General features: G+C 41.0%; 1 protein-coding gene across 1 annotated transcript in view; it reads left to right on the top strand.

The window, feature by feature from the left end:
- The window catches only part of LOC129712275 (retinoic acid receptor beta-like), a 424460-nt gene that overhangs the window by 277006 nt on the left and 119858 nt on the right, over positions 1-27596 (top strand). Inside the window, 1 exon segment of the mRNA XM_055660575.1 lies at positions 741-747. Coding sequence (XP_055516550.1) covers positions 741-747 — 7 coding nt within the window.

The following is a 27596-nucleotide window of genomic DNA, read 5'->3' as shown; positions in this document are numbered from 1 at the left end:
CAGGAGTGCAGGTTCTCAATGCCCTCGCTTGTCCACCTTTTCATTGTTCTGACCACGGGCTTAGCAGATTTTAGTTTCTGCCTACAGGTCGGAATAAGGTGAACTAAACAATGTTCAGAGAGTCCTGGACTCGCACGGGGAACAGAGCGATATGTGTTCTTGTTTGTAGTATAACAATGATCGAATGTTCTTTCCCCTTTGGTGGGGCAGGTAATGAGATGTCTGTATTTTGGAAGCTCTCGGCTGGTGGAAGGAGAGGTGAGGTGAGGGGGGGGGGGGGGGGGGGGGGGGGGGGGGGGGGGGGGGAGAGAAGTGGGTGTTCATAGGTTAGTTACCTAAAACCAAACGGAGGTTTTCTTACACAAATCCATTTTGTAATGGGATCCAGTTGTTTTGGGAAATGAGTGTGTTTTTTGGACACTGTGTATCAATTCAAAAGATGGTGGCTGAAAGGTACAGAAATTATTGTGATTTCACAAATAAAAGTACCAGTGTCCCTGTTAGAGTGCTTTGTGAGAACCTATGTTTGAAAGAAAAATTATCAATCTGTAGATTTTGATGCTCAGCAAGTTTGGCCTCATAGTGCAAATTAAAGTATTTGCTTCTTGGTTGCATTATGTAAATATCTCCGTTATCCTCTTCAAGTTGACTGGTAATTGACCAATGTATATTTTTTCCTTCTACAACCAGTCCCCCTTCCTAACCAACTCCTCAGCCCACCCTCTGACATGATATAGAAGGGATTCTGCAATTTGAATGTTTCTTCATTGACTATTGTAAAATGAATGGCAGTCACATGATCAGAAAATAGTTGTTAAAAAGATGCTGGGTTATTTTTTCAAAAGCGGCAGAGAAATACTTCATGGTCATTGCAGCCGTTTTAGAAACCCTAGTGCAATGACTCTTGAACAATGCCAGTATTGTTTGTGACAGAAAAGAACTTGTGCTTTGGCAGATACTGCTGTCTGTTAAATTCTTGTTACTTGTACTAGCACTGAAAAGACAACATTCCATTGCTGGCGGTGTGCTTACTAGGCTTTTGGCAAGTTTCTGAAATGGGTAGGACAGTTGCCTAGGGCATTTTATTGGCAAGAACAGCAAGCTGTAGAATGTGAAAGGCATTGGTGGCATTTTAATGGCACTTAAGACAAACCAGTTTATGTGGATAATTAAAATTGTAATGGTGCCACACTGTCTGCCTCTGCTGAAGACAAGGAATAGAAACAAAAAAGAAACACAAGGAAGTTAAAAATAAGCAATAGTGCTGAGTCCCCAGCATTGTCACAACTAAAAATTGTGATACAGTTTGAAACTACATCAATGGTAATTGAGAGGTTTCTTGGTTTCCCTCCAGTTTTAGACTTGCATCATCAAACATTTGGCAGAATATTAACCCTTTCAGCATCTCTTGCCTTTTGAAGTATTGTAATGTTGTATCTCACAGAATAGAATTGGACTACAGTACTGCCAAACAAAGTGCTTCAAGAACCACATAATCTTTGTTTATAGCACAGAAGGTCACCATTCAACCCGTGGTATCTGTGCTGCCCCTTTGTTGAAGCAAGCAAGCAATCCCACAGGCCTGTTCACTCCTTGGAGCTCAATCTCCTTTGTGCCAAATATTTATCCGGCCATCTGTTAAAAGACAAAATGTTGTTCGTTCTGAAAAATTCCTGTAGGAAACGTTCTGTAATTCAGCAATCCTCTGCATTAAAAATATTACACTCACCTCACTCTAACAGGTGTTAAATTATTAACCATAAGCTCTAGGGGCTAGTGGAATCAAGGGATATGGGGAGAAGTCAGGCACGGGTTATTGATTGGGAACGATCAGCCATGATCACAATGAATGGCGGTACTGGCTCGAAGGGCCGAATGGCCTCCTCCTGCACCTATTTTTTATGTTTCTATGTTTCTAATGACCTCTCAAATATCCTCTTGGTACAGACATCATGGGTTGAATGGTAACCTTTTGTGCTGTGGTTCTGAAAGCACTTTGTCTGGCTGTACTGTAGCCTAATTTTGTTCTGTGAGATACAACATCACAGTACTTCAAAATAATTCATTGGGAAATAGTCCAGAATCTCATCTTTCCACATTTTTAGAACAATCGAGACTAACTTGCACCAGTGATTCTCTATGGATTTGATTCTGTTTCTAAAATAAATTAACCCAATTCAGACCCATTGAATAGTGTGTTGTAAAATAGTTTATAATCACTTTGCTTTTACTCACTGCATCATTGTATAAGACACCACATACCATTGGCATTTCATTGTATTGTTTACTTGTATTTGCATTTAAAATACCACACGCCAAGATTTCTCCAAGAATACCACCAAGATTTTACACTCCCTCTGTGAACATGAGCACATTGCGTTGAATATTACCTCCATTGTTCTTTATTAGAGGTATTTTGTCCAACAACCTGCTTCTGCTAACCTTTCTCTGCCCATGTGACAGTTCTACTTTAATAATAATGCTTTTGTTTGGTAAAACTTAAATTGCAAAACAGAATATTTTGTATTGTTCTGCTTACTGCTGGTCATAACATCTACCTTTTGTAAGTCTGAAGATTTTGAATGTATTTTCCAAAATCAACATCATCTATCAAATGGACGAAATGAATTCACACCAATCTGAGCCACACATTAGCTCTAAACTTAATTACACAGTTGTAGTACATGCTTTCAAACTTTTGTATCTTCTGCTTGATGCGAGAGAGGAGAGAATGACTGGGGTTTGTGATCCTTGATTATGTTGTCAGCTTTGCAAAGAGACCATGAGGTATAGATGGATAGGCTAAGTTACATGACGGATTGGGCCCTGCGCAGAATTATCTGCAATTTCTTTAAGGGCCTGCACAACTTACGCAATATTTTTCAGCGACTTGCCGGCACCCGCCATAGTCGCAGAAGGTCACCGAAAATGTTAAAAATTTTGAAAATCCAGCGGTGACCAGAATAAGGTATTACTCTTTGGGCGACTATTCACAACCAAACAGGCATCGCCCCACGACATGTCCCTGGGTTATCTGACTTATGGACACCTCTGCATACGTGACCTCCCATAATATTGCTAAATTCAAAAGCTCAATGTACGTACATACATTCATTCCTACACACAGCAGAACTAATTTCCTTTCCACTTTTCATAATTGTTCTGTCTTTTCAGCCCTATGTGCTTTTGATGCCATGCATTACATAATTGTGGAGGTATGGTTTCCACATCATGTAATATTTTTGGGTGTATTTTTTAATACATAGTTAAAATCACATTTGGATGTCTATAAAAATGGAACCCGTTTGTTAACTGGGGATGGTCACTGTTTCAAACATAGGAGATGCTGGCTTCAACACTCCATCATCAATCAATGTCACTGTGATTTCATGTGTGACTGCAAGGCTTCCAAACATTTACCTTGGCTAAGCTCCAGCTGTTTACAGAGAATGAAATAATTCCTGTCTTACAGGATTGCGCACAGTATGATACCCACAGTGGACTGAAATGCATTATGTATTTCACAAAATTTAATTTACTAATGAACACTCCAAATCATTCTGGTCGTAGGTCTGGCTCAGACAGCATTGGAGAGGAAAAGCTGCTGAATCGAACCTTCCAAAAATGCAACAAATTTAGCTGATGCCAAATTTCTGTTTATGATAGCCAGATTTATATTTGGTCTCAAATGAAGACTAGTGAATCCCCATTGCCTTGCGACAATGTAAATCTGCCTCATTTGAAAGAAAATAGCTTGCTTACATGTCATGGCATTCATGACTAGGAATTTCTGAATTTGCTTTGGAGCTATTGACAAAACCTTTGAAGTGCAATTACTATTGAAATGAAGAAACATGGTAGCCAAATTGCCCACAGCATCTCCAAAGATACCAATCAGTTTAATTGGAAGATATTTTGTTTTAGAAGTTCATTGACAACTAAATGCTGCTCAATACATTGGGAGTGCTCTTCTTTAAATGCTGCAATCAGATTTTTTATGCCTGCAGAGAAGGTAAATATTGCTTCTTTTCAGCCCCTCTTCAGAAAGGTCATACTTCTAACAACCACTTGATTCAGATCTTGCTACTAGATCGGTGACATCCACATTTATGTGACTTTGAAAACACATTGACAACCATCATTAATCAAGAGAGCTAGAGTGTGGTCCTGACCTCCCATCTACCTAATTGGAGATCTTTAATCGGACTTTATCAGACTCTATCTTGCATTAAATGTTATACTCTTTAAGGGCCTGTCCCACTTGCGTGACCTTTACAGGCGACTGCTGGCACCCATGATAGGTCGCTGAAATTTTCAACATGGTGAAAATTCAGCGGCGGCCAGAAAGACGTTACGACTCTTTGGAGACCTCTCACGACCATAGGAGAACTCTCACGACCATACAGGCGACCCCTGACGACATGTCGCAGGTGACCTCTCACGACCATAGGAGACCTCTTATGACCATACAGCCTGTATGGTCGTGAGAGGCCCTTTATACTTAATGTGTGCACTGTGGACAGCTTGATTGTAATAGTGTATAGTCTTTTCTTTGACTGGATAGCACACAACAACAAGTTTTCACTGTACCTCGGTACAAAAGACAATAGTAAACTAAACCTATGACTACTGTATGTCCCATGTAGCACCCCACTCAACATCCAAGTACAGCAGTCTATCAGAGAAATGCACACATTTATTAAAATAATTTCAATATTTTAATTGGTGACCTAAAGTACAATGTGCAATATAATCTAGTACAATAACACTTCTTATCCTAATGCAAAGGACTTAAAGAGCAGAAGTTAACAGTCACTTGTGGCTCGAGAACCATGGTTTATCAGTGTTCCAGATTATGTGCTCATGTCTTTAAAGTAGGCTTTGACCCAGAATCATCGCATTCGGAGTTCAGTTTGCTAACATTGAGCTTTGAGGAGAGAACACAGATTGAAGAACTTCCTTGAGCTACTGAACCAATTGGTGCAACATTTATTCTCTGCCTTCTGCATCTTTTCAGAGCAGAAACTCTATTTTCCTTACACAGGAAAAAATGGACATATGAGGCTCTGTGTTTAAATAATGCATCTGGTAAATTGCTTTACTCATAGCATTTGTGCTTATGCTCCTGTGTATCACTTTACACTTTCTTTACCAAGATAGCATTTCACCTAATTAAGAATTAAAAATAAGCTGCTGAATCTTGTTAATAGTGAAAGTATAAGTAATTCTGCGTTGACTATTAATTTAAACGTTAATTGAAAATTCCATATTTCTGACTGATAACAACCTGTTATTGCTCATGCAATTGATCAAATATTTAAAAGTTATGAGCATTGTCTGCCAAACTCGTGCATCAGCATAAAGATCTCAGTCTGTCAGAGCTTTCATGGCTGGCGTGGGTGGGTGTCCCTTACTCCCTTTGATTGTGGGTGCTGGATCTACACCAACAACCTGTCACCGAATAATGAGTTCACCATCTCAGCTGTACTCAGATCTAACATGTCCCCTGTAAGGAAGAGGAATCATGGAGAGAGTCATACTGGATTGCAACTCTAGAGCTATTACTAACCAGATTTCATCTGATAATGGAAAAAGCAGTTTATTTGCAGATCCCTGAGGTGTCTACTGTTGTTCACCAACTTAAGGGCATTGCCTGAGATCAAGATAAGCAGCTACTTGATTCTCTATACTACCTCGAAACAACTAAATGCCCCAAGACATTTTCCAGGAGAATTATAAGATACCAATCAAACAAGGATATTGGAACAGATGCTGAAAAGCTCAGTTGATGAAATATGTTTCAAGATAAATGTGGTAATTATGAATTGTTCTGAGCCAGTCTCAATGCTGTGTATCACTGCTGTTTATTAACTCATTTAGACATGGAGTTTCAGGTAAACATAACCCTTATTTGTGGCCATTTGTTCTCATCTGAACTACAAGCTTGGTACAAATCATGTTACAAGGTATAATGATGTGACTCAGTCTCGCCTATCTTAGGACAACACTTCTCTTAACAGTTAACGACACACACCTTTGAAAAACAAGTAAATAAATAACTATACAGATAAGCATGTTTACATTGGAGGCTTAAACACACTGATAAGTGAACATAGATTATTGATAAATACAAGCTCAGATATATTCAAGCACCAACTTGTAAATTTGGTTACAGTTCACAAACTTATATACACAATAATACTCCTAGATACATTGCAGGTTCCTTGTTTTTTGGTAATGTTGTAGCACCCTTTTGTCCTGTATCTTTACCTTGTCTAAGATCATCCAGTAAATTGTCTTTGATATACAACCTGTCACCATACCATTTGACATCATTGCATCTCACTGTCCCTCATTCTGGAAATGTGAACATCCAAGGTAGAGGCATTTTCCAAAGGACATACTGGATTGCAACTCTAGAGCTATTACTAACCATATTTCATCTGATAATCCGATCTGTCAGTTTATTTGCAGATCCTCCAGGTGTCAACAATTTTCACCAATTAAGGGCATTTCCTGAGATCAAGATAAGCAGCTTTTTGGATTCTCTCTACTACCTCGTAAACAACTCATCTCCAAGACCCTTCTGGAGAATTATTCCTTTGGCTTCTGCCTTTGTCAGAACACCTGAAAAAGCTCAGTTGTGTCATGATTGCAGTTTCATTGTGCTACATTGGTTCACTTTCAGATGGCATCAGTCTCATTGGAGTGTATTAATGCCTGCCTTTTTTTGTTTGCATTTAGACATGGAGTTTCAGGTAAACATAACCCTTATTTGTGGCCATTTGTTCTCATCTGAACTACAAGCTTGGTACAAATCATGTTACAAGGTATAATGATGTGACTCAGTCTCGCCTATCTTTAGGACAACACTTCTCTTAACAGTTAACGACACACACCTTTGAAAAACAAGTAAATAAATAACTATACAGATAAGCATGTTTACATTGGAGGCTTAAACACACTGATAAGTGAACATAGATTATTGATAAATACAAGCTCAGATATATTCAAGCACCAACTTGTAAATTTGGTTACAGTACACAAACTTATATACACAATAATACTCCTAGATACATTGCAGGTTCCTTGTTTTTTGGTAATGTTGTAGCACCCTTTTGTCCTGTATCTTTACATTGTCTAAGGTCATCCAGTAAATTGTCTTTGATATACAACCAGTTACATACCATTTGACATCATTGCAGACACTTGTCCCTTAGGCCATTCTGGAGAATGCTGAACATCCAAGGTATTATTTGCATTTTCCAAACTCATGGACAACGTTTACGCTCTCTATATTCCAACATATTCTCATCTCTTCCAATCTGTCTATCCATGTGCTGCTCCTCCACATACAACAATTTGCAATCTCACCTTTTCTTGTACAGCTTTTTTGGAATGTTCTCCCTTGTAGATCTCATCTCTTGTTCCCTTCTGGAGAACTTTCCTTTGGCTTCTGCCTTTGTCAGAACACCTGAAAACCAACTGTGTCATGATTGCAGTTGCAGATTGTGCTGACATTTTCACTTTCAGATGGCATCTGTCTCATTGGAGTGATTTAATGACTACCTTTTTTTTGTTTGCCTTGTGATCAGTTTAGTTTATTATCATATATCCAGTGGAAAGCTTTTCTTGCTTGTGTTCTTGTCTTCAGTCAGCAGAAAGACAGTACATTCAAACATAGAAACATAGAAATTAGGTGCAGGAGTAGGCCATCTCGGCCCTTCGAGCCTGCACCGCCATTCAATATGATCATGGCTGATCATTTCTCAGTCACCCGTACCTGCCTTCTCTCCATACCCCCTGATCCCCTTAGTTTATGTTGCCACTTTCTAAAGTTTTCTTAAATATAGCCAATGAACTGGCCTCAATTGCCCTCTGTGGCAGAGAGTTCCAGAGATTCACCACTCTCTGATATGAACATGATTACAATTGAGTATTTGACAGACTATATACTGATACATGATAAGGGAATAACATTTAGTACAAGGTAAAGCCAGTAAAGTCCGATCAAGGATAGTCGGAGGGTCACCAAAGAGGTAGATAGTAGTTCAGCACTGCTCTCTGGTTGTGGTAGGATAATTCAGTTGCCTGATAACTGAATCCCATAACATCATGGATCCCTCTGTCAGTTTGTCTATTGCCACCTGCAATCAAATAATCCCAGTAGGGAGTTGCAGGATTAGTGACACTTATTTTGTCCCACTGACAAATAGCATACCCAGACCTTGCTATGTTTAGTCTCTCACTTCCATCTGCGCATGTGATCCTAGGCAGCCATATTGTGAATCTTGCTTTCCACACAGTTATAGAACTTTGGGTGCATATGTTTCAAGTCAGAGGGAGTAGCCACAGCGTAAGCAAACTTTCATTGTTGCCTTGCCTCTCCAAGCTTGATAGATTCCAGGATAACCTTTCTGAATAATATCGTCCAACAACATACAAACACTCCAGGACACAACGTGTCAGAATAACTCAGTAACTTGAAGAAAGGTTTTGATCCAAAATGTCACCCATCCATGTTCTCCAGAGATACTGCCTGACATGCTGGGTTACTCCAGCACTTTGCGTCCTTTTGTGTATTAGCCAGCATCTGCAGTTCTATGTTTCTACAAACTATTTGTATGATAGATTAATTTTGCGACTTGCGTCACAATTCTAATCTGGTCTTCCTGATACAAACATAAATTAGGAGTAAGAGTATGTCATTTGTCTCTCAATATTGCTCTGTCATTTTATAATTTCATGGCTGATCTAAATTTGTGTTCCCTGCTTTGTTCCCACTCTCCCTTATGTTCATGCTGCCTGTTGTGTTCCCACTCTCTAGTCTTCTCACATTGACCATTGTGTTCCCCACTCGCCAGTGTCTTCACATCATCTGTTCCCTTTCTCCAGTATTTTCACTCTGATAGTTGTGTTCCTGTTGTCTAATCTCTTTACACTAATTATTGTTTCCACTCTTCATTTTCTTCACATTAACTGTTGTGTTCCTGTTCTTCACACTGACTGCTGTGTACCCATTCTTTGGGTCTGTTTATGTTGCGCTTTGGAAAGTTTTTGCTTGCCTTGTTCATGTGGACTGTGCTTCCTAGTATTGCACTCTCATCAAATTCAAGTGCTGTTTAAATTAGTTGCTTGATAAGAAGATACACATATCCCAACTTCATATTTAGCTTCTTTTGGTATTTCTTAGATCTCTGCACCTTTTTCCCTGGTTCTACACAAACAGTGGGAGCCTTTGGCTATCGAAGGATCCCAAATCCTCTAGACCTAGTCCTCTCCTTTCACCCAAATAGCCTTAATATGCTTCAAAATTATCTGTTTTTATTTTAAAGCTCAACTGTGAGCTAGAAATAAAAGCTGGTTTTCAGTAGTTTGGTTTTCTGCTGTGCTCATTCCTTATATTCATAAATCACTGTCAGGTCATCCTGATTATGAATTTCTCACAGAAGGAATGCAAATGCAATCCCATGGTAAGAATTTTCAACTGACCAGTTCGAAAACAAACACCCAGAATTAGTATATTAGTCGTCATGTATTTTGTTGTCTCTTAAGGGACTGTCCCACTGCGGCGACCTAATTTGCGAGTTTAGAAGAGTTTAGGAGAGTTTGAAAAAATGTCATGTTGAAGACCTCCTTTGACTATGTAGAAGATGTCCTTCGACTATGGTGAAGACTAGCTTCGACTAGCTACGGGAAACTTGGACTTCAAATAATTAAGAGTGAAGACGACCTTCTTCGATCTCCTTTGACCTCCCTTCGACTGGTGACCATCTATGACTACCTTCGATTATCTTCGACTACCCTCGATTACCTACGAATAACATGCCGACCTACTTCGACTAAGCTTACGAGTAAAAAAAGTATCGATTTTTTTCCATGGCGACCTTTTTGTACTAGCGGGCATTTTTCAACATGTTGAAAAATACGCCACAACCTAGCTGAGGCCTGAGTACGCGAGGACAACCCTCGAGCATGAAGGAGAGTTACAAAGACCTCCTAGGACCTCGTGTCGACCATGCTGCGAGTACGAGTCGAGGGCAAATTCGCCAGAACTCGTGGATTAGGTCACCGCAGTGGGACAGGCCCTTTACTGTTCTATTTGGAAGTACTCTGCCTTCCTCTTTTGCCGTGTCTATATGATTTTCTGTCATCTACCACCCAAACATAATCTAATTTAAAGCTCTTCAACTATGTAGCAAATAATTTTTGAAATGAACACCACGATGCCCCCAACTTTGTTATAAAGTGGTTTTCTTAATCCACATATCCCATTAATACTGGCACCCCCAGAAAATCATCATGTAGTGCTAAACACACTATCGTGTCAACATTGAAATATATTCTATTTAATCAACGTAATGAGATTTAGAGCAAATGTTGACATATGGCACATTTGCTACCATTGACCTCAAATTCTTTTGGCAGTAACGTTTTCAAGTTTTGGAAAGAAAAAGGCTTCCACATGGAAATAATTATGTAAATTGTAAAGGGCGCAGAGGTCATTGGCAGTACCAGAAATACTGAGTAGGTCAGGTAGCATCTGTGGGGCAAATTTTAAATTCTGAATCTGCTTTACTGTGTATTGGTGCTTTTTGATATTTTTGTCCTGAATTCAATGACCTAATATGTTTCAGAATGAAATGCAATAATGGCTATTTCTGATTATTTCATGTCACTGGGCAAATTTAACCAATAATTTCCCTGGGGAGTAATTTTCACCTCAGTTGTGCAAGAGTCAATGCCATTCCCCCTTTGGGAGCAGCATTCCAGGTGCACTAGACATTTGAGTCATTTATGTTTATATTCCATAATTCCAGCATCTGCAGCATTTTTTTTTCTGTGGGCTTGAGTTATGTGCTCAGTGTCAACTTTCTATTTTATTGTGGGCCACTGGGTCTCATTGTTTATCTTTCACATAGATTCAGTTCCAATTCACTGAAATTTAATGTTCCCCGCCTCTACTATTTCCTAAAATTTCTCACCTACGCCAACACTGATAAGGGAAATTGATTTTTGATTGGATTAATATTGCATCCTAAAGTGTGTGATGCCTTGTCTTGAGTTTGAGATAAATAACATTTACTGTTTTTCTGCAGTAAAGTCAGTGTTGCCACGACAATCTATTCCCAAGTCACTCCAAATGTGTTCAGTTATTTATTGGCATCTATCTGCACAGTTCACAGAGATAAAGGCCCAATTTCAGTGCACCACAAGGTGGAGTTTAGATAGGTTTCAGAATATTTGGTGGGATTTCATATATTTTTTTAACAAGCCATTGTAATTGTCGTCTTTTCTAATCATTTAAAATTGTCTTTGATGAGCTGTAAGGTTAATGATTTTCAGCCCATTGACTCGGAATAATCCTTAGAGTAAATAAATAGCCTGGATTCTCAGCATGATGGACATTTTTCATTCTTTACGATCTGCATGAATATGACAATGATGTATTACCACCAAGCAACCAATAGCATTTTTTTTAGTAGGTGGATATACACAGTCCTTTCACTGGCTATTTTATTGATGAGTGACTCAAGTGAAAATAAAATATTACACTTGTGCTAGTGAACATATTTACTGCTGCCCAAAGAGCCGCAGTGATGGCGTAGGATCAATTAATAGCCTATTGAAGCATCTCATACTACTCACAAGTGAACTGTATGTAAACTGAAAATCCCAAGTTTTTTTACAAGGAACTTCAATGAGTGAATTAATAGTTATTGAGGACACAAGATATATGAATTTACAACTAAATATTTACATTTTAGAATTGTTCAACCAGCCATAATTAAAGCTCATTGGGTTGTCACTATATGCCATCCCATGTCAAACACATTTTTTTTGCATCCCCAAATAGCACAATATTTTAAAATTTGTTTATATTCTATGATAATATTTTAATTGGTGCTATTAATAAATTTGCTTGATAAGTTAAACCTTTTAAAATGTCAGAAACAGTGCTTTAATTAATTGGATTAATGCACAACATCCATTTATACTGCCACTGCTGCAGAAATTCTTCCACTGGACTCGTACTGATAACAGAGTATTGCCAGTGAAGTAATCTTCATATAATAACACTTCTGATCGTTAGTGATTGAAGAAATATTATTGCTTGTATAAAGGCAAATGTTCCGTTGTAATGAAGCAAGAAAGACCCAGGATAAAGCACACTCCTGAGGATGGAGCTTGATAGGGGTAAAGTAATGGATGTAATACATTTCAGTTTAAGTAAAACCAGTAAAACGTTTCTACCTCTGTACCCCAGTAATTAAGCCGGTGTAATCTCGCAATGAAAGTATAATTGATTAACCAATAAAAACCAGGGGGTGGCCATAGAGTCTTCAATCCTGGACAAATATTACCAGGTGGATACTTCAGGAATTTGTTTGAGACATCCACATGAAGACATGAGCAAGTCAGATAATATGAATTGTGTAGCGAATAACTCACCTCCTAACTACCCAAAGCCTGTTCACCATCTGTAATCTTCAAGTCAGGATTGTGATGGAATATTCTCCACTTGCATTAGATGAGTGAAGTTTCAATAACACTCAAGAAGCCTGACACTATACAGGTCATAGCATCCGATTTGATACCCTCCATAACTATTAACTCATAACATTACTGATGCAAAGCAGCAGGTTTTTACAATTTATAGATTGCACTACAACACGCTAAGACTTTTTAGAAAGCACCTTTCATACTCACAACCTCTACCACCTAGAAGAACAAGGGCACCAAAGGCATGGATCGCCATCACCCAGAAGTTGCCCTCCAAGGCATGTGCTATCCTGACTTCAGGACTCATAATTGTCATATGTACTAGGAACGGAACAATGATATTATTTCTTATTGCAGTTTTACAGGCACTTTGGAAATATATTGCATTCCATTTCTATCGCTGGGTCAAAATCCCAGAGCTCTCTTATCTACTAGCATGCTGAGTATACTCACATCTCAAGGACTGCAACAGTTCAAGAAAGCAGCTCACCACCACCTTCTCAAGGGCAGTTAGGGATGGACAATTAAATGTTAGCTCAGCCTGTGAAGCCCAAGTCCCTTGAATGAAAAAAAACTAAATATCTGTTGCTCATTCCACACCTCTGATTGCTGGAGAGAACACTCTCCTCTTTTTATCACAACACGTTAATTACAGAACTCTCCTGCTGCCACAACTGTATTTGCAACATTCTGCACTGGTGCAAATACCAAGTTTTGCAGTCACAACCTAAAGGGCCTGTCCCACTTTCACGACCTAATTCACGACCTCTGCCGAGTTTGCCCTTGACTCATACTCGCAGAATGGTCGTCACAAGATCGTAGGAGGTCGTAGGTAGGTTGTGATGCTAATCGTAGGCATGGCTCATGGCATCAAGATATAGATATGCCATTTATTGTCACTATACATGTACAGTGAAACTGAAAGCTGCTCGTACTCAGTGCATACATACAATTTAGCACAAAAAACAAGAGACAGAAAAACAAAAAAACAGAAGGGAGATGGTGGGGGGGGAATAGGTGCACAAATTCTGCGGCGCTACATTCATATATACATATATACAGATGGAAGTCCGTGTTGGGCGGTGTAGTCAGTGCATGTGTGAATTTGAATTTATAGCAGATATAATTCTCGGAAAGCAACTATTCCTGAGTCTGTTTGTCCTGGATTTGATGCACCTATAGCGCCTTCCAGAGGGCAGCAGGTCGAACAGTCCAAACGCAGGATGGGAGCTGTCTTTGATGATCTTTTTTGCCCTGCTAAGGCAGCAGGAGGTGTAGATGTCCATCAGGGAGGGGAGAGGGCAGCCAATGATCCTCTGCGCTGTCCTGGTTACCCTCTGAAGCCTCTCCCTGTCTGCCATGGTGCAGCTGCCATACCATGCTGTAATGCAGTATGTCAGCAGGCTCTCGATGGACGAGCGGTAGAAGGTCAGCAGCAGGTTAGAGTCCAGGTTGTGCTTCCTGAGGACCCTCAGGAAGTGCAGCCGCTGCTGAGCCTTCTTGATGACCGCTGTCGTGTTGTCCGTCCAGGAGATGTCAGCAGCGATATGGACACCGAGAAACCGGAAGGTGTTGACCCTCTCCACACACTCGCCGTTGATGTGTAGGGGGGCTAAGTCGGTGCTGTGCCTCCTGAAGTCGACAATGAGCTCTTTTGTTTTCCTGGTGTTCAGAGCCAGATTGTTTTCTGAGCACCAGGTTGTCAACTTCAGGACTTCCTCTCTGTAGGCTGCCTCGTCTCCCTTCGAAATAAGTCCGACCACAGTAGTGTCGTCAGCAAATTTGACGATGCGGTTGTTGTTGTGGGCCGGACTACAGTCGTAGGTGTAGAGACAGTATAAGAGGGGGCTTAGCACACAGCCCTGTGGGGAACCGGTACTCAACCTGCGAGTGGAGGAGAGGTGGGGGCCGAGTCTCACAGTCTGGGGCCGGTTGGTGAGGAAATCCTTTATCCAGGCACATGTGACAGTGGGGAGGCCGAGAGTGACCAGTTTACCTATGAGAATGTCTGGAATGATTGTATTAAAGGCTGAACTAAAATCCACAAAGAGCATCCGGACGTAGCTCTGCCCCTGCTCCAGATGTTGAGGGGCAGATCAAGTAGGTCGGGGCGTTTTTCTAGCCTGATGAAAAATGTCCACGAGTAAATAAGGTCGTGAAAGTGGGACAGGCCCTTAAGCTGATCTCTTCTTTCCAATCCATGATATCTCCCTTCCATCTGATTTCTGAATGCCCTACTATCCTCCTCAGCCAACCCAACAGTTGGGATTGAGTGTACAAATAATTGTACACAATGAATACCGGAAGAATAGCTGGTTTGTGAAGAACAAATACTTAAAGGTTTAGGTTTCTTAAAGAATTCCACCAATGTGGATTTTTCTTGTCACACATGTTTGGACTGCATCAGATTAAATCTCGCAGGGATAGAAATAGGTAAAGTTAGTGAATAATATGATCACTCTCTTTGGCTGACACAATGGTGCAGCTATTAGAATGGCTGCCTCATAGCTCCAGCAACCCGAGTTCAATTCTGACACGTGATGATGATGATGTGGAGTTTGTATGTTTTTCCCGTGATGCCGCGTGTTTCCTTCATGTCCTATTTTTTCAGTAGAGAACGTTTTAATATATAGCAACACTGAGGCATTGCAACAGGGAGTCCCCAAGATCCTTCTGAGCTGGATGCAAACTTCTTGGATATAATCTTCTGGGAGAGCAATTTGTTGATATTTTAAAGACAATATTTTCTCTTGAGATAGAGACAAAATGCTGGAGTAACTCAGTGAGATAGGCAGCATCTCTGCAGAGGAATGGGTGATGTTTCGGGTCGAGACCCTTCCTCAGACTCTTAAGAGTTAAAAAGAGTAAACAAGCTTAATCGGAAGTATGTTGGTGTGTGCCCAAGAACATGCCTCTTGATATGAAGTGAGGACAGAGAAAATTTAAAGCTCTTTTGAAAATGACTTGGCCATGCATAATCCACTCCAATTTTTTGAATCCTAGAAGCTTGGTATATACTTAAAATGGATAGTTTGGTAAACAAATATGTCAATATGTCAGCTTTCTACTGAATGTAAGTATTAGAATGCTACATTGACTTTGTATTAGCTGTTCCTTACATTGCCCATGGCAGCACCGTCTTTATTCGATAGAGCAGAAGAGCACTTGTAGATCAAGTCCTTAGTCTCAGCACAAAACTCATGGTCTACTGGACCATTTATGATTCCGAGACCTGGTCTATGACACCAGGCACTTCCAAATTCAATGTCCCCAAGCAAATCAGTGTCCCCTTCCAAAATCTCCAACATTGAGGCCATAGTCACATCAAAGTGGTTACATTGGGGAGGACATGTCATTCACAAGCCTGGTTGCAGATTCCTAAAACAAACATTCTATTCCAAATTCTGTCACAAAACAGTTTACTAGGTATGCAGATAAAAGGACTCATGGATCTTTTTAAAGCCGCCTTCAGAAAATGCAACATCTTTACTGACTCTTGGGAATATCTGGCCCATGACTGCTCACTGTGCAGAAGAAACGTGCTTCAGGAGTTGACAGAAACCCTGTATGAATGTCAGAAGGAGCTTGAAACTTCACCGACCACCCACCCACCTGCCCTGTCTGGCACCACCTCCCTACATGTGGAAGAGTCTGTGGGTCCCACTTTATCCTCATCAGTTAGCTCATACCAGAGGTAGTTATTCTCAATCCCAAGATCTTATCTTGCCATCACGCTCTGCTCAGCCTTCTTGCAGAAGCCTCTCAAGTCAATGCCTCAGCAATACCCTCACCTACAGCACTGCACCTCCACGCAAAGATTCTCCCAAAATGGCCACTTCCAGTAGGCCGCTCTGCTCAACTTTTTAACTTTGTTTGACTGCTGTGTCAATGAGCCAATCAAATTTTAAACTTCCCCGCTGCTGTACTGCACTGCTCTGCCACATAGCTGGAAATGCACTGACACAGAAGAGTAAAGGGCCTGTCCCACTTGGCCGTCATTTGCGCGACATTTACACGATCTCGTCATCACGTTGAGACGCACGGGTAGCATGTGGGCCGTGCGGGACGGTCACATGGAGAAGCGCGGAGGGGTATGGAGTTGTGCGTGATATCGCGCGGCGCTCCTGGATTTTGTAGGGCACAAAATCTTTGCGCGCCTCTGGCGTGACGTATCGTGTACGCACGCGGACGTATTGTGGTCGCACGCTGACATCCTGACCTCGCAACAATGACCATGTTATCAGTTCTTTTGCCAAATGTGTGGGATCAGTTTTTAAGTACAGAGTTGGGGATATAAGAAAGATTGCTTGAAACCTTGTACAAAGAGCTGTGTATCGAGGTTTATGAGGTAGAAGGCTCTAGGGCTTTGACCAAGATGGTTGAAAAGATTGCCACCACTGGTGGGATAAAGGATGAAAAAGACTAGATAATATACCAAAGTCAGAAGATTATAAGTATGGAGCAGGAAGTCAGATGGAAGGAATTAAGATGAGGACAAGGGGAACCTGTAGGTGCAAACTTTAATTTAAAATATTTTGATTTAACAGTCTAGTTTAGTTTTAGTTTAGTTTAGAGATATAGCACGGAAAGAGGCCCTTTGGCCCATCGAATCCATGCCAACCAGCGATCCCCACATACTGCAATCACTAGGGATAATTTACAATTTTACCAAGCCAATTAGCCTACAAATCTGTACATCTTTGGAGTGTGGGAGGAAACCGGAACTACCAGTGAAAGCCCACGCAGGTCACGGGGAGAACTTACAAACTCCCTACAGACAGCACCTGTAGTCGGGATCGAACCCGGGTCTCTGGCGCTGTAAGGCAGCAACTCTACCATTGCGCCACTGTGCCGTCATGTCAACAAGGATGAGGGGGTTAGGAATGGACTGAGCAGGTGTAGGCAAATTTGCTGTTATTGATTGGACTTCATGGACAGGGGCAAATGGGAGATTATTAAGGAGAAAATTGTGAAAATCAAATCTTCTGGTGACATGTACAAAGTAAAAAAAAAACCAAAGCATCAAAAGTGGGCATTGCAGGAAGAGAAACAAGCATTCTTACTTCCACCTCTGTTCAATAACCTTGTTTATTATGATAAAATGTGAGTATTTTTACATGTGTTGGCATGTTGAATAGAGCTTCCCACTACATATGGCATCATCTCCCACTGAGTCATGAAAGAATCTCATTACTTGATGTTTTAAATAAAATCTTCTTTACTCTCAATAGATTATCAGCGGCTACCTTAACATTACAGAATAATTGGGTAGAACATACTGTACATAGGATAAAGAGCCCCTGTATTTAAAAAGAACCGTGTAATTTTCACATTCATATCATAGCACGGGCACAGGAATAAACCTGTAATTTTAGCCTTCTGATCTCACTCATCCATTCTGTTTAATTATAAGCGCCGCCAGTTTGCTCAACTGGTGTAGCCTGCTTATTACTACAATCAATTCCTACGCTGCTGCTCAGTAAAAGTCATTGCATTGTATCAAAATAAGCATGTTAAATACATTGTGCAATCGGTATCATTCTATTTCAAATTAAAGGGGATGTTAACCTTCCTCTACTGCGCAGCCTGTCTTTTCTTAACAAAGTACCAGTTCTTTCAGTTTCTCTGCTTCAGTGAGAGATTTAAAATATATTTTGTAATATTTAAAATAGAATTTTAGAGTAATCACCTCTTCTTGCCTAGACATTTAATTTTCCAAACATGCATGGTACATTGATATTATATAGATTTCAAAACAATATTATTTTTATTTGTAATGAAGGTGTATGGTTGCATTCACATTTTCTGTTATCTTCTCCCCTTTTAATTCTCATCTCTGGTTAAATAAATATGTTTGTGAGCTCCTTCTCCAGCCTCTTGTACCTATGTTATATTTTGACTATTTTTGAGGTATTGTACTTGTGAGCTATTTTAATTTCAGTTTTGAACTTCAGGTATTGATTGTTGCAACTTCTGTGCAATTATTGTAATGCTTGAATAGATGTTTACTTAATAATAATTGCATTGTTAATCAAGTACACAAAGACATGTGACAGCCTGGCACAGACTAATTTTTCAATATTTCTGTACTTAAATCATAAGCACAATGGCTAAAAAAGCTGTCTGTCAAAAAATGCACAATTTGCTAACCAGTTTGTAAAGTTAGAGTTCAAACATTAGTTGACAATATCACAGATAAATCATTAAAACATGGTCATAATGATCCTCTGTCCACAACTTTAGCAAACAAAATAAATAATTTAGAATAAACAGGTTGATGTTGTTACTGAAACAGTCAAATTTCATTGCTCTATGCACCCACTAATAGTTATTTATATATTCACATATATAACGTGTCAGGAATAGCTAGTTTTGTTTACAAGGTAATTAAGACGGATTAAGTTTTATTTGAATCTCATGCCTGTTTGAACCCTGATGTTAATTTTTTTGTGTTTTTCCTCTTCATGCTATTTGCATTCTCTCATTCAACATTTCCTAGTGTTAGAGATGGGCTTTATGTGCACCAAAGTGACAGTGAACGACAGTAGTTTCTTATCCTTAAGAGAAGCCAAAACCTTTCGAGTAACTTAGTGAATTTACGATTCAAAACCAGAATCCACTACTGATGTATTGCAATTTACTTATTGTAAATTGCACTCCCTACAATTGCAACAATTCTCTTTTTCTAAACTCCAACCTTTTTGAAATGAAGAGTTCCAGAATCTTAACTCAGTAGCAAGGAACAATCAGGATATGACAGATTTAGACAGGAACTGGAAAGTGATGCCTTTCTCTCAGGACTGCTTCCCAGTTGTAAAGTTTGTGAGTTTGGGAACTCCTGTCAGAGAAGCCTCTGCAAGTTACAAAGTAATTTGTAAATCTACACAGTCGGTACCCACATTGGTGCCGTAAGGTGTGAATATATATATACAGTGAAGATGGGGAAGTGTTGATCAACCAAAGTGCCTGGATGATGTTAAGCTTTATAGATGGTGGAGAGAGACAGGAAGTGAATCACACACACAGAATTCGAGACCCTGTCCTGCTTTTGTTATCATGATATTAAACATTTGGTGCAAAAAACTTCTGTTCAAAGGAGACACTGGAAGGTTGATGCTGGGGATATTCAGAGGCGGTATTGCCGTTAAACATCTCTTATGTTGGAGATGGTCATTACCAGACACTTGTGTGGCACAGAACTTATTTTCCATAAGGAAAGTATGTTGATCGTGCTTTCCAATACTGCCATGGATTAATACATCTTTTCTAATTGTTTGATGAAGACAACATTTGTCCATCATATTGGTTCCCTCACCTTCTTTCTTTCTTGCTCTATCTTGTGGTGTTGTCCTTCAGGATTCATCCAGACTCTCCTGCATTATATTATCAAACAACTCCTGGTGATACATTTTAAAGTGTCCCAGCCCACCTTCTCCATTTCTTTCACATTTTCAGTACAGAAGTGGACTGAATCAATAGCCGGGGGTGGAAATCAACATGGGGTTTCTTTGCCTTGGGACTTGATGAAAGCCAGAGTCAATGTCATGGACCACTAGAGCCACAACTTCATGACAATTTACCACTCTGCCATCACTCTGCTACTTGTGACACTGTCCTGTTAGTGGGACAGGATATGCCCAGGATGGAGATAATCATATCAGCACATATCTGACTGTGTCAGGCCACTGTTTCGGATAACTCGTCCAATTTTGTATGTCCCTGAATGTTGGTGAGGTAGGTTTGCAGGCTTGACTTGGTTGTGTGCTTATGTTGATCCTGGTTCCAGATATGAATGTACGTGGTCTAAACTTACGTTGTTGCATCAAACTGCTAGGTTGGTGGTGCTTGTATTGCTGTTCGATGTGCAACACCATCCATGAGGCTCTTCATTAAGCATGGGTATTACTTTGGCAATGTATCCACACTGGAATGAATGGCTCCAGACTCGGCACAAGGCCCAAAGGCCAAGTTGATGCCAGACTTCCTGATGCTGTTTGACATTAAGCATTGGCTTCCTGACAGGCTTCCAAATGCACAATGCATCTCTTTGTCCGACCCCTCAGCCTTCTTTTTTATTTTGCCCTATCTAGGCTCTTATTTAAATCTCTGCATCTAAACCCACGTGTAATATCACCAGCTGTTGAGTGGATATTTTTTGTAGTGAGTGTGAGGTTGTGATGTGATGAGCGTGAGATTGTGGAGAGGGTGAGGTTGTGATGAGCGTATGGTTATGGAGAATATATAGTATTCACGATATTGGAATTAGTTTATTATTGTCATACCCTAGAGTCACACAACATGGAAACAAGCCCTTCAGCCCAACTCGTCCATGCTGACCATGATGCCCCATCTCAGCAGTCCCATTTGCCCACATTTGGTGCATATATCTCGTAATCTTTCCTATTTATGTAGCTGTTAAATGTTTCTTTTAAATGATGTTACAATTCCTGCCTCAACTACTTCCTCCAACACATGGCTCTCACTTAACCTTTTTTCCCTGTTGCCAGCCGGGTCACCTAGGCTGCTTTTTAGGTTGCAAATTACAGTTTAGGTGGTCATTTAAGACGGTTTGCATGACGCATGCGATAACGTGCTCGGACGAAGTGCGTAGTTACCAGTTGGAATTATGCTCAATGAAGCATTCACATATAATTTCTGCTTCAAATAAAGTCACAAACTAAACATATTCACCAATCAAGACATGATATATACCACAATGACATGCAGCAAAATTATAATACAGTATCTCAACTTTTTTTACACCTTGCAATTAATGCAATTTCTATTAGTTCTTTCCACTTCCTGTACTAATCCCCTCATTCATCCTGTTGAGAAGGCAATCAGTGCGGAATGGATGGATTGAGGCAGGTGAATTAGTGCGTGTAGGTTGGAGTATGTAAAATTGCAAGGGGACAGCACGAGGGATGTCAGTGGTGTTGAATGGGAGGGTTCAGTGCGGGATGGATGGGGGGGTTCAGCACAGGATGAATGGGAGGATCAGTACAGGATGGATGGGATGATCAGTACAAGATGGATGGGGGAGCACTGCAGGATGAATGGAGGGAGCAGTGCTGGATGAATGAGAAAGGGGGTCAGTACAGGATGAATTGGGGGACATGTGTAGGATGGATGGAGGGTGGCAGGAGAATCAATGCGAGGTGGATAAGGTGATGATCAACGCAGGATGAATAGATTGGGGGGGGTGTAGATGTGGAGGGGAGCACAGGGGATGTCAGTGAGGCGGGAATGGGGATCAGTGTGGGATGTAGAGGAGGGATCTCAGGATAAGAGGGGTGGAGAGGTGCGTACAAGAGAAAGAGAGAGGGGGGAAGGTGGGGTTGGGAGGAAAGAAGGTCAGCGCTCCTCGGACAACATCGCCCCGCTGCCTTGGCCGTCCCTGTCCACCGCCAAGTGCCGCCGCCAAAGAGGTAGGCGGTTGGGATCTCCTCGCCACCGCCTCCCCTTCTTCGCCAGCTAACAGCAAGGTGCGGACCCAAGCAGTGCAGCTCAAAGATCCTATAGCTATAGGATCTTTGGTGCTGCTGCTTCAGATGGTGGGAGGAGGCCACCCCCTCCCTCCCTCCTCCCAACCGATGTGCGAGAGGGTTTGTTTTGAAAGCGGTTATCACCGTTAGTGGATTTGCAAACCGCGGCCACTATCAGGGCGGGCGGGGTGCGGGAGGAGGAGGAGGTGGAGCCGCTGTCGCGGCCACTGCTGCTGCTATGTGGGGCCCGTCATTCGCTCCGACCCCTCGTCACCACGCACCTGGTATATTTGCCCCGCATTACAGCCGCCGCTGACACGAAATGTCACATTCCTTTTCCCCAGAGATGCTGCCTGACCCACTGAGTTACTACAGTTTTTTGTGTCTATCTTCGGTATAAACCAGTATCTAGTGCCAAGCCGGGCAAAATGACTCAGCGTTTAGGTTGCCCGGCGGCACTTTGGGTGGTCATTGGCACCCGGGCAACCGTTAATTTCGAGCCCTGCAACAGCCCATTCCAACTATGAGTGAAGTTGCTGCTAAGGTTCGTAACCTTAAACCTGCACTGAGATACAGTGAAAACTTTATTTTATGTACTATTCAGGCAAATCATACCATGCATGTGTACATCAGATAGCATTAAATCAAAAATAAACCAATTGCAGAATATGTAGATAAAAGCAACCAGAGATGCTGGTTTTCAAAATGACACAAAGTGCTGGAGTAACTCAGTTGGTCATGCAGAATCTCTGGAGAATATGGATAGGTGATGTTCTCCAGACTATAAGCTCAGAAATTCATCTATAGCACAAGAGAGGGCCTGATAACAGCAGGGAAGCTGTTCCTGAATCTGGTGTTATATGCATTCAAGCTTTTGTATCTTCTGCCCAATGGAATGCAAGAAGAGAGAATGACCAGATGTGAATGATTCTTGATTATACTGGCTAATTTCCCATGGCAGCATGGAGTGTAGAAGAAGTCAATGAGAGGTGGTGGTTGGTTTATGTGATGGACTGGGCTGCATTCACAACTCTCTTCAATTTCCTGTAGTCTTGGGCAGAGCAGTTTAGTTTAGGTTTAGTTTTAGTTTATCGATGCAGCATGGAAACAGGACCTTCGGCCCACTGAGTACATGTCGAACATCGATCACCCATCGATCACTGGTTCTATGTTATCTCACTTACTCAACCACTCCCTACACAGAAGGGGCAATTTACCGAGGCCAATTAACCTACAAACCTGTACGTGTTTGGGATGTAGGGGGACACCAGAGCCACAGGAGGAAACCCACATGGTTACAGGGAGAACATGCAAACTCCACACAGACAGCACCCGAGATTAAGATTGAACCTAGGTCTCTGGCACAGTGAGGCAGCAACTCTATCAGCTGTGCCTCTGTGCCTCCTTGCCATATATAGTTGCCATACAAAGTTGCCATCCAAACCTGTGATGCGTTTAGATAGGATGTTTTCTATGGCGATTCTGTAGATATTAGTAAGAGTTCAACTTCCAAACAGCAGCGGTAAAAAGCTAGTCCCACTAACTTTTCAGCAGAAAAGAATAAAGCAAATTAAAGACAATCATAATCATCAACTAGATTTTGTTTCCAATGCTGATTACATCTTCAGACATTTGTATACATTGTTCAATTCTTCCAATATGTACCTGTACTATTGAGGAAGGTGAATGTGAAACAAAGGTGATTTGAAGTTCTGGTGGCTTCCCCAGCAGAAGCAGCAGCAATGTGAGTGTGGTATACAGGGGTGGGGTGGACTTTTATTGCGAACATATTTTCTTACCATGACATTGTGCATACAATGACTCAATGATATTTTGTCGTTCTCAATAATAGTTTAGAAATACCATCAGTGGCATTACTATGTAAGAGAGGGTAGTCTAGGCAAATATTTATTATAACAGTCAGGGTATTGTTTTTGATAAATTTGCAAACTAATTATTTGTATATTTATACTTGTGGATCTGTGACAGAATGCAGAACTAGTAACTTCTTAATGGAGAATGACCACAACACAGCAGAGATAATGTTTCACAGGGTGTTCTGTGTATCCTGTGCTATGTTTAAATAATGAAGCCAGTAAATTGCTTCTTAATACCTTTTGTACTCATGATTCCGCATATCACTTTCCACTTTCTTTACTGAAGATAAGATTTCATGGCAATTAAGAATTAAAAATGAGCTGCTCACTTTTGTAGTATACGTCTTTGTGCTTGAAGTGAGAACGCACACTGCTGGTGATAGAAATTGCAAAATACTTACAATAAATTTCACTGATGTGTAGTAAATTTCTAAAACGTATCCTAGAAATTTTCATAAGTGTTTGCGGAGGCTTGTTGTTGGATGTAATTTAGCTCAGCAGTGAGGATACTGCAAAGGTGCTTTTGAAGCTACCAAGTGAATGCCACATCCAATTTTCTGCTGAACATCCATCCGGATTAGATGGAGCATTAGTCGTGCAAAAGTTCAAAATGATACAGTCTTTCAGGGTATGCTGTCCAATATGACACACGTTGAAGACAGGCACAAAAAACTCAGTGGGCCAGGCAGCATCATTGGAGAAATGGAATAGGTGACATTTCAGGTTGAGATCCTTCTTCAGACTGATGTCAGGGACGGCGAAATGAGAGATATAGATGGTACATAGAACAAATGAATGAAAGATATGCAAAAAGCAACAATGATGAGGGAAGGTGAAGCCCATAATGGTCCATTGGTGGCTATGGGTTAGGGGATAATGAGTTATACAGACAGTTAAACTCAACAGGACGAGAGTAGTACGATGACTAGGGTGGGGACGGAGAGAGAGGGGGTGCAAGGGTTACTTGAACTTAGAAAAATCAAATTCATACCGCTGGCCAGCGAAATATAAGATGCTGTTTCTCCAAATTGCATTTGGCTTCACTGCATATCTTTCATTCATTTGCTCTTTGTACCTTCTATATCTCTCATATCACTTTCCCCTGACCCTCAGCCTGCAGAAGAGTCTCAACCTGAAATGTCACCTATTCCTTTTCTCCAGAGTTGCTGCCTGACCCGCTGAGTTCCTCTAGCTTTTTGTGTATATCTTCGGTGTAAACCAGCATCTGCAGTTTCTTCCTACACATTCTGACACACATTGAAGCTGTTTAATGCCTATTAAAAAAAACATAAACATCTTAAATCTATATTCAGTTTTGCTATGACATGCTGATCTGAGGGACAATCGCATCAAGTCACATCTAAATTTCATGCACATGTTGCCTTGGAACAAAAAAATATAATCTGAATTGTAAATAAATTAAACATTTGAATACAGTGAACCTTCATTATAATGGACCATGGGGGGGGGGGAGACATTGTCCGTTATTGCCAATTGCCTGCTATGACCAAGCAAGGAGGTAAGTATTAACTGTTTTACCCTATGGCTAGGTGAGAAAAAGTACGGTGCAATGGGTGGTTTAACCAGTGTGAATTCACAGGCCGCGGAGCCGTAGAGCCCATGGCCCCAAAAGCAGTATGCCAGGTATTCAAGCTGCCTTCATACTGCTCGTTCTCTCTACTCCCGCAACCAGAAGCACGCCACATGGTGTCAGCTTATTAGGTAACTTGGCGGAAGTGGGTGGCGGTGCAATGGCAGCATCGCGCCATTACCAGGTGATCGAGGCCCGCATTGTCAGGGCAACGCAGGGTCTGTGGCTCAGGCTGCACCTGCATTCAACATCCCGGGACCTCGCTTCGTTGCAGCTGCTGCAAACCCGTGCCCAATGCAGTGCTTTTCAAGGGTGTTTTACTGCTCATTCTCCCCTTGCCGCTGCATGTCCGCTGCCCAATGGAGGCTGAAGACTAGGAAAGTTAGGAATGTTAGGAAAGGTTAGGGGGATATGGGCAAAATGTGAGCAATGTGGATGAGCTTAGTTGGGGCATCTTTGTCAGCATGGATGAATTGAGCTGAAGGGCCTCTTTCTGTGCTGTATGATTGTACTATGTAAGTAAGGTAAGATTTAACAGGTTGGACATTGTTTTAAAGGAGAAAATACCTGTTATAGGTATGTAAATGTTTAGAATAAGGATAGATGTATATACTGTCACGAGAAATCAGTTTCAGTGACAATAAGTGGGGAATATTGATGAATTAGTTTAGAGATACAGCGTGGAAACAGGCCCTTTGGCCCACCTAGTCCGCACCGACCAGTGATCCCCACACATTAACACTACCCCACACACACTTGGGACAATGTTTTACATTTATACCAATTAATCTAACATCAATTTAATCAAGTGTACGTCTTTGGAGTGTGAGAGGAAACCGTAGACTTCGGAGAAAACCCACGCAGGCCACGGGGAGAACGTACAAACTCCTTACAGACAAGGATCTGTAGTCAGGATCAAACCCGGGTCTCTGGCGCTCAATGGCGCTATGTAAGGACAATAGCTTTTCATTAATCCACTACGATGCTATTTTCTACTTTTTCTTTTCTAGGGTGCCACCCCTCAATTATTTCAATGGCACAAACTAAGAACTTTTTTACTTTCATTAATCAAAGCTCAAAAAAAAAAAAAAAAAATGAAGTAAGAAAAATGTATGGAAATTTCTTATCATATGCCGTAAAAAAATTGAATCAAAAAAAAAAAAATTAAAAAAAAAGTGGTCAGAAAATGCTTTTCAAAAAATGAAATCAAGAAGCATTTTCAGAGAAAAGGAAAAAAGCTATCCTGAAAGGCTCGGATAAAGTAGGTAGAATGGGAGGAGGTTCATGTTGATTATAAACACCTGCACCCACCAGAATAGCTGAGCGGCTGGTATCAGTGCTCATTATTCTTGTAATACTATACAATTTCCCCAAGTAATCCAAGGACAAATGGAGGAAAGTGATAGGTGATTCAGTAACCATGCACTCTTGCGAACTGATGCTTCGGGTTTTGGAAGAAAAGAAACTGGATTCTGTCAGAATGACTCGATCCTGGCTCTCTGCTTGCATCCTTTGCTTACTAACATTGACCTCCTGGAGGTGGAGGACTACGTAAACTGAATCACCACAGTCAACAGTCTCCCGACAGGGCATAACAGAATCCACATAATGAGCCAGGCCCAAGCATTGTTCCCTAAGGAAGACCCGGACAGCCTTTGACTGCTTGCCTTCTGTAAAAGGCTTTTAAACTATTTTTAAATGACTCTGATAGACATAGAAACATAGAAACATAGAAAATAGGTGCAGGAGTAGGCCATTCGGCCCTTCGAGCCTGCACCGCCATTCCATATGATCATGGCTGATCATCCAACTCAGTATCCTGTACCTGCCTTCTCTCCATACCCCCTGATCCCTTTAGTCACAAGGGCCACATCTAACTCCCTCTTAAATATAGCCAATGAACTGGCCTCAACTCCCTTCTGTGGCAGAGAGTTCGAGAGATTCACCACTCTAGAGGCATGTTAAAACAGTTCAAACAGATTTAAGTAGGTAAAGAAATGTTTAAAAAAATAATTAAAACACATTGAGATAAGAAAAACAATAATTAAACATATTTAAATGAAATAAATGCAATTAAATGTTAGCACTTATGCATACATTTTCCATCAGGTTGTTGAGCCTATTTAAATCAACAGGGTT

This window comes from Leucoraja erinacea, chromosome 2 (genome assembly GCF_028641065.1).
Source record: "Leucoraja erinacea ecotype New England chromosome 2, Leri_hhj_1, whole genome shotgun sequence".
Lineage (NCBI taxonomy): Eukaryota > Metazoa > Chordata > Chondrichthyes > Rajiformes > Rajidae > Leucoraja > Leucoraja erinaceus.
The sequence above is the reverse complement of the archived record's forward strand: the minus strand, read 5'-3'. Positions and strand labels throughout refer to the sequence as shown.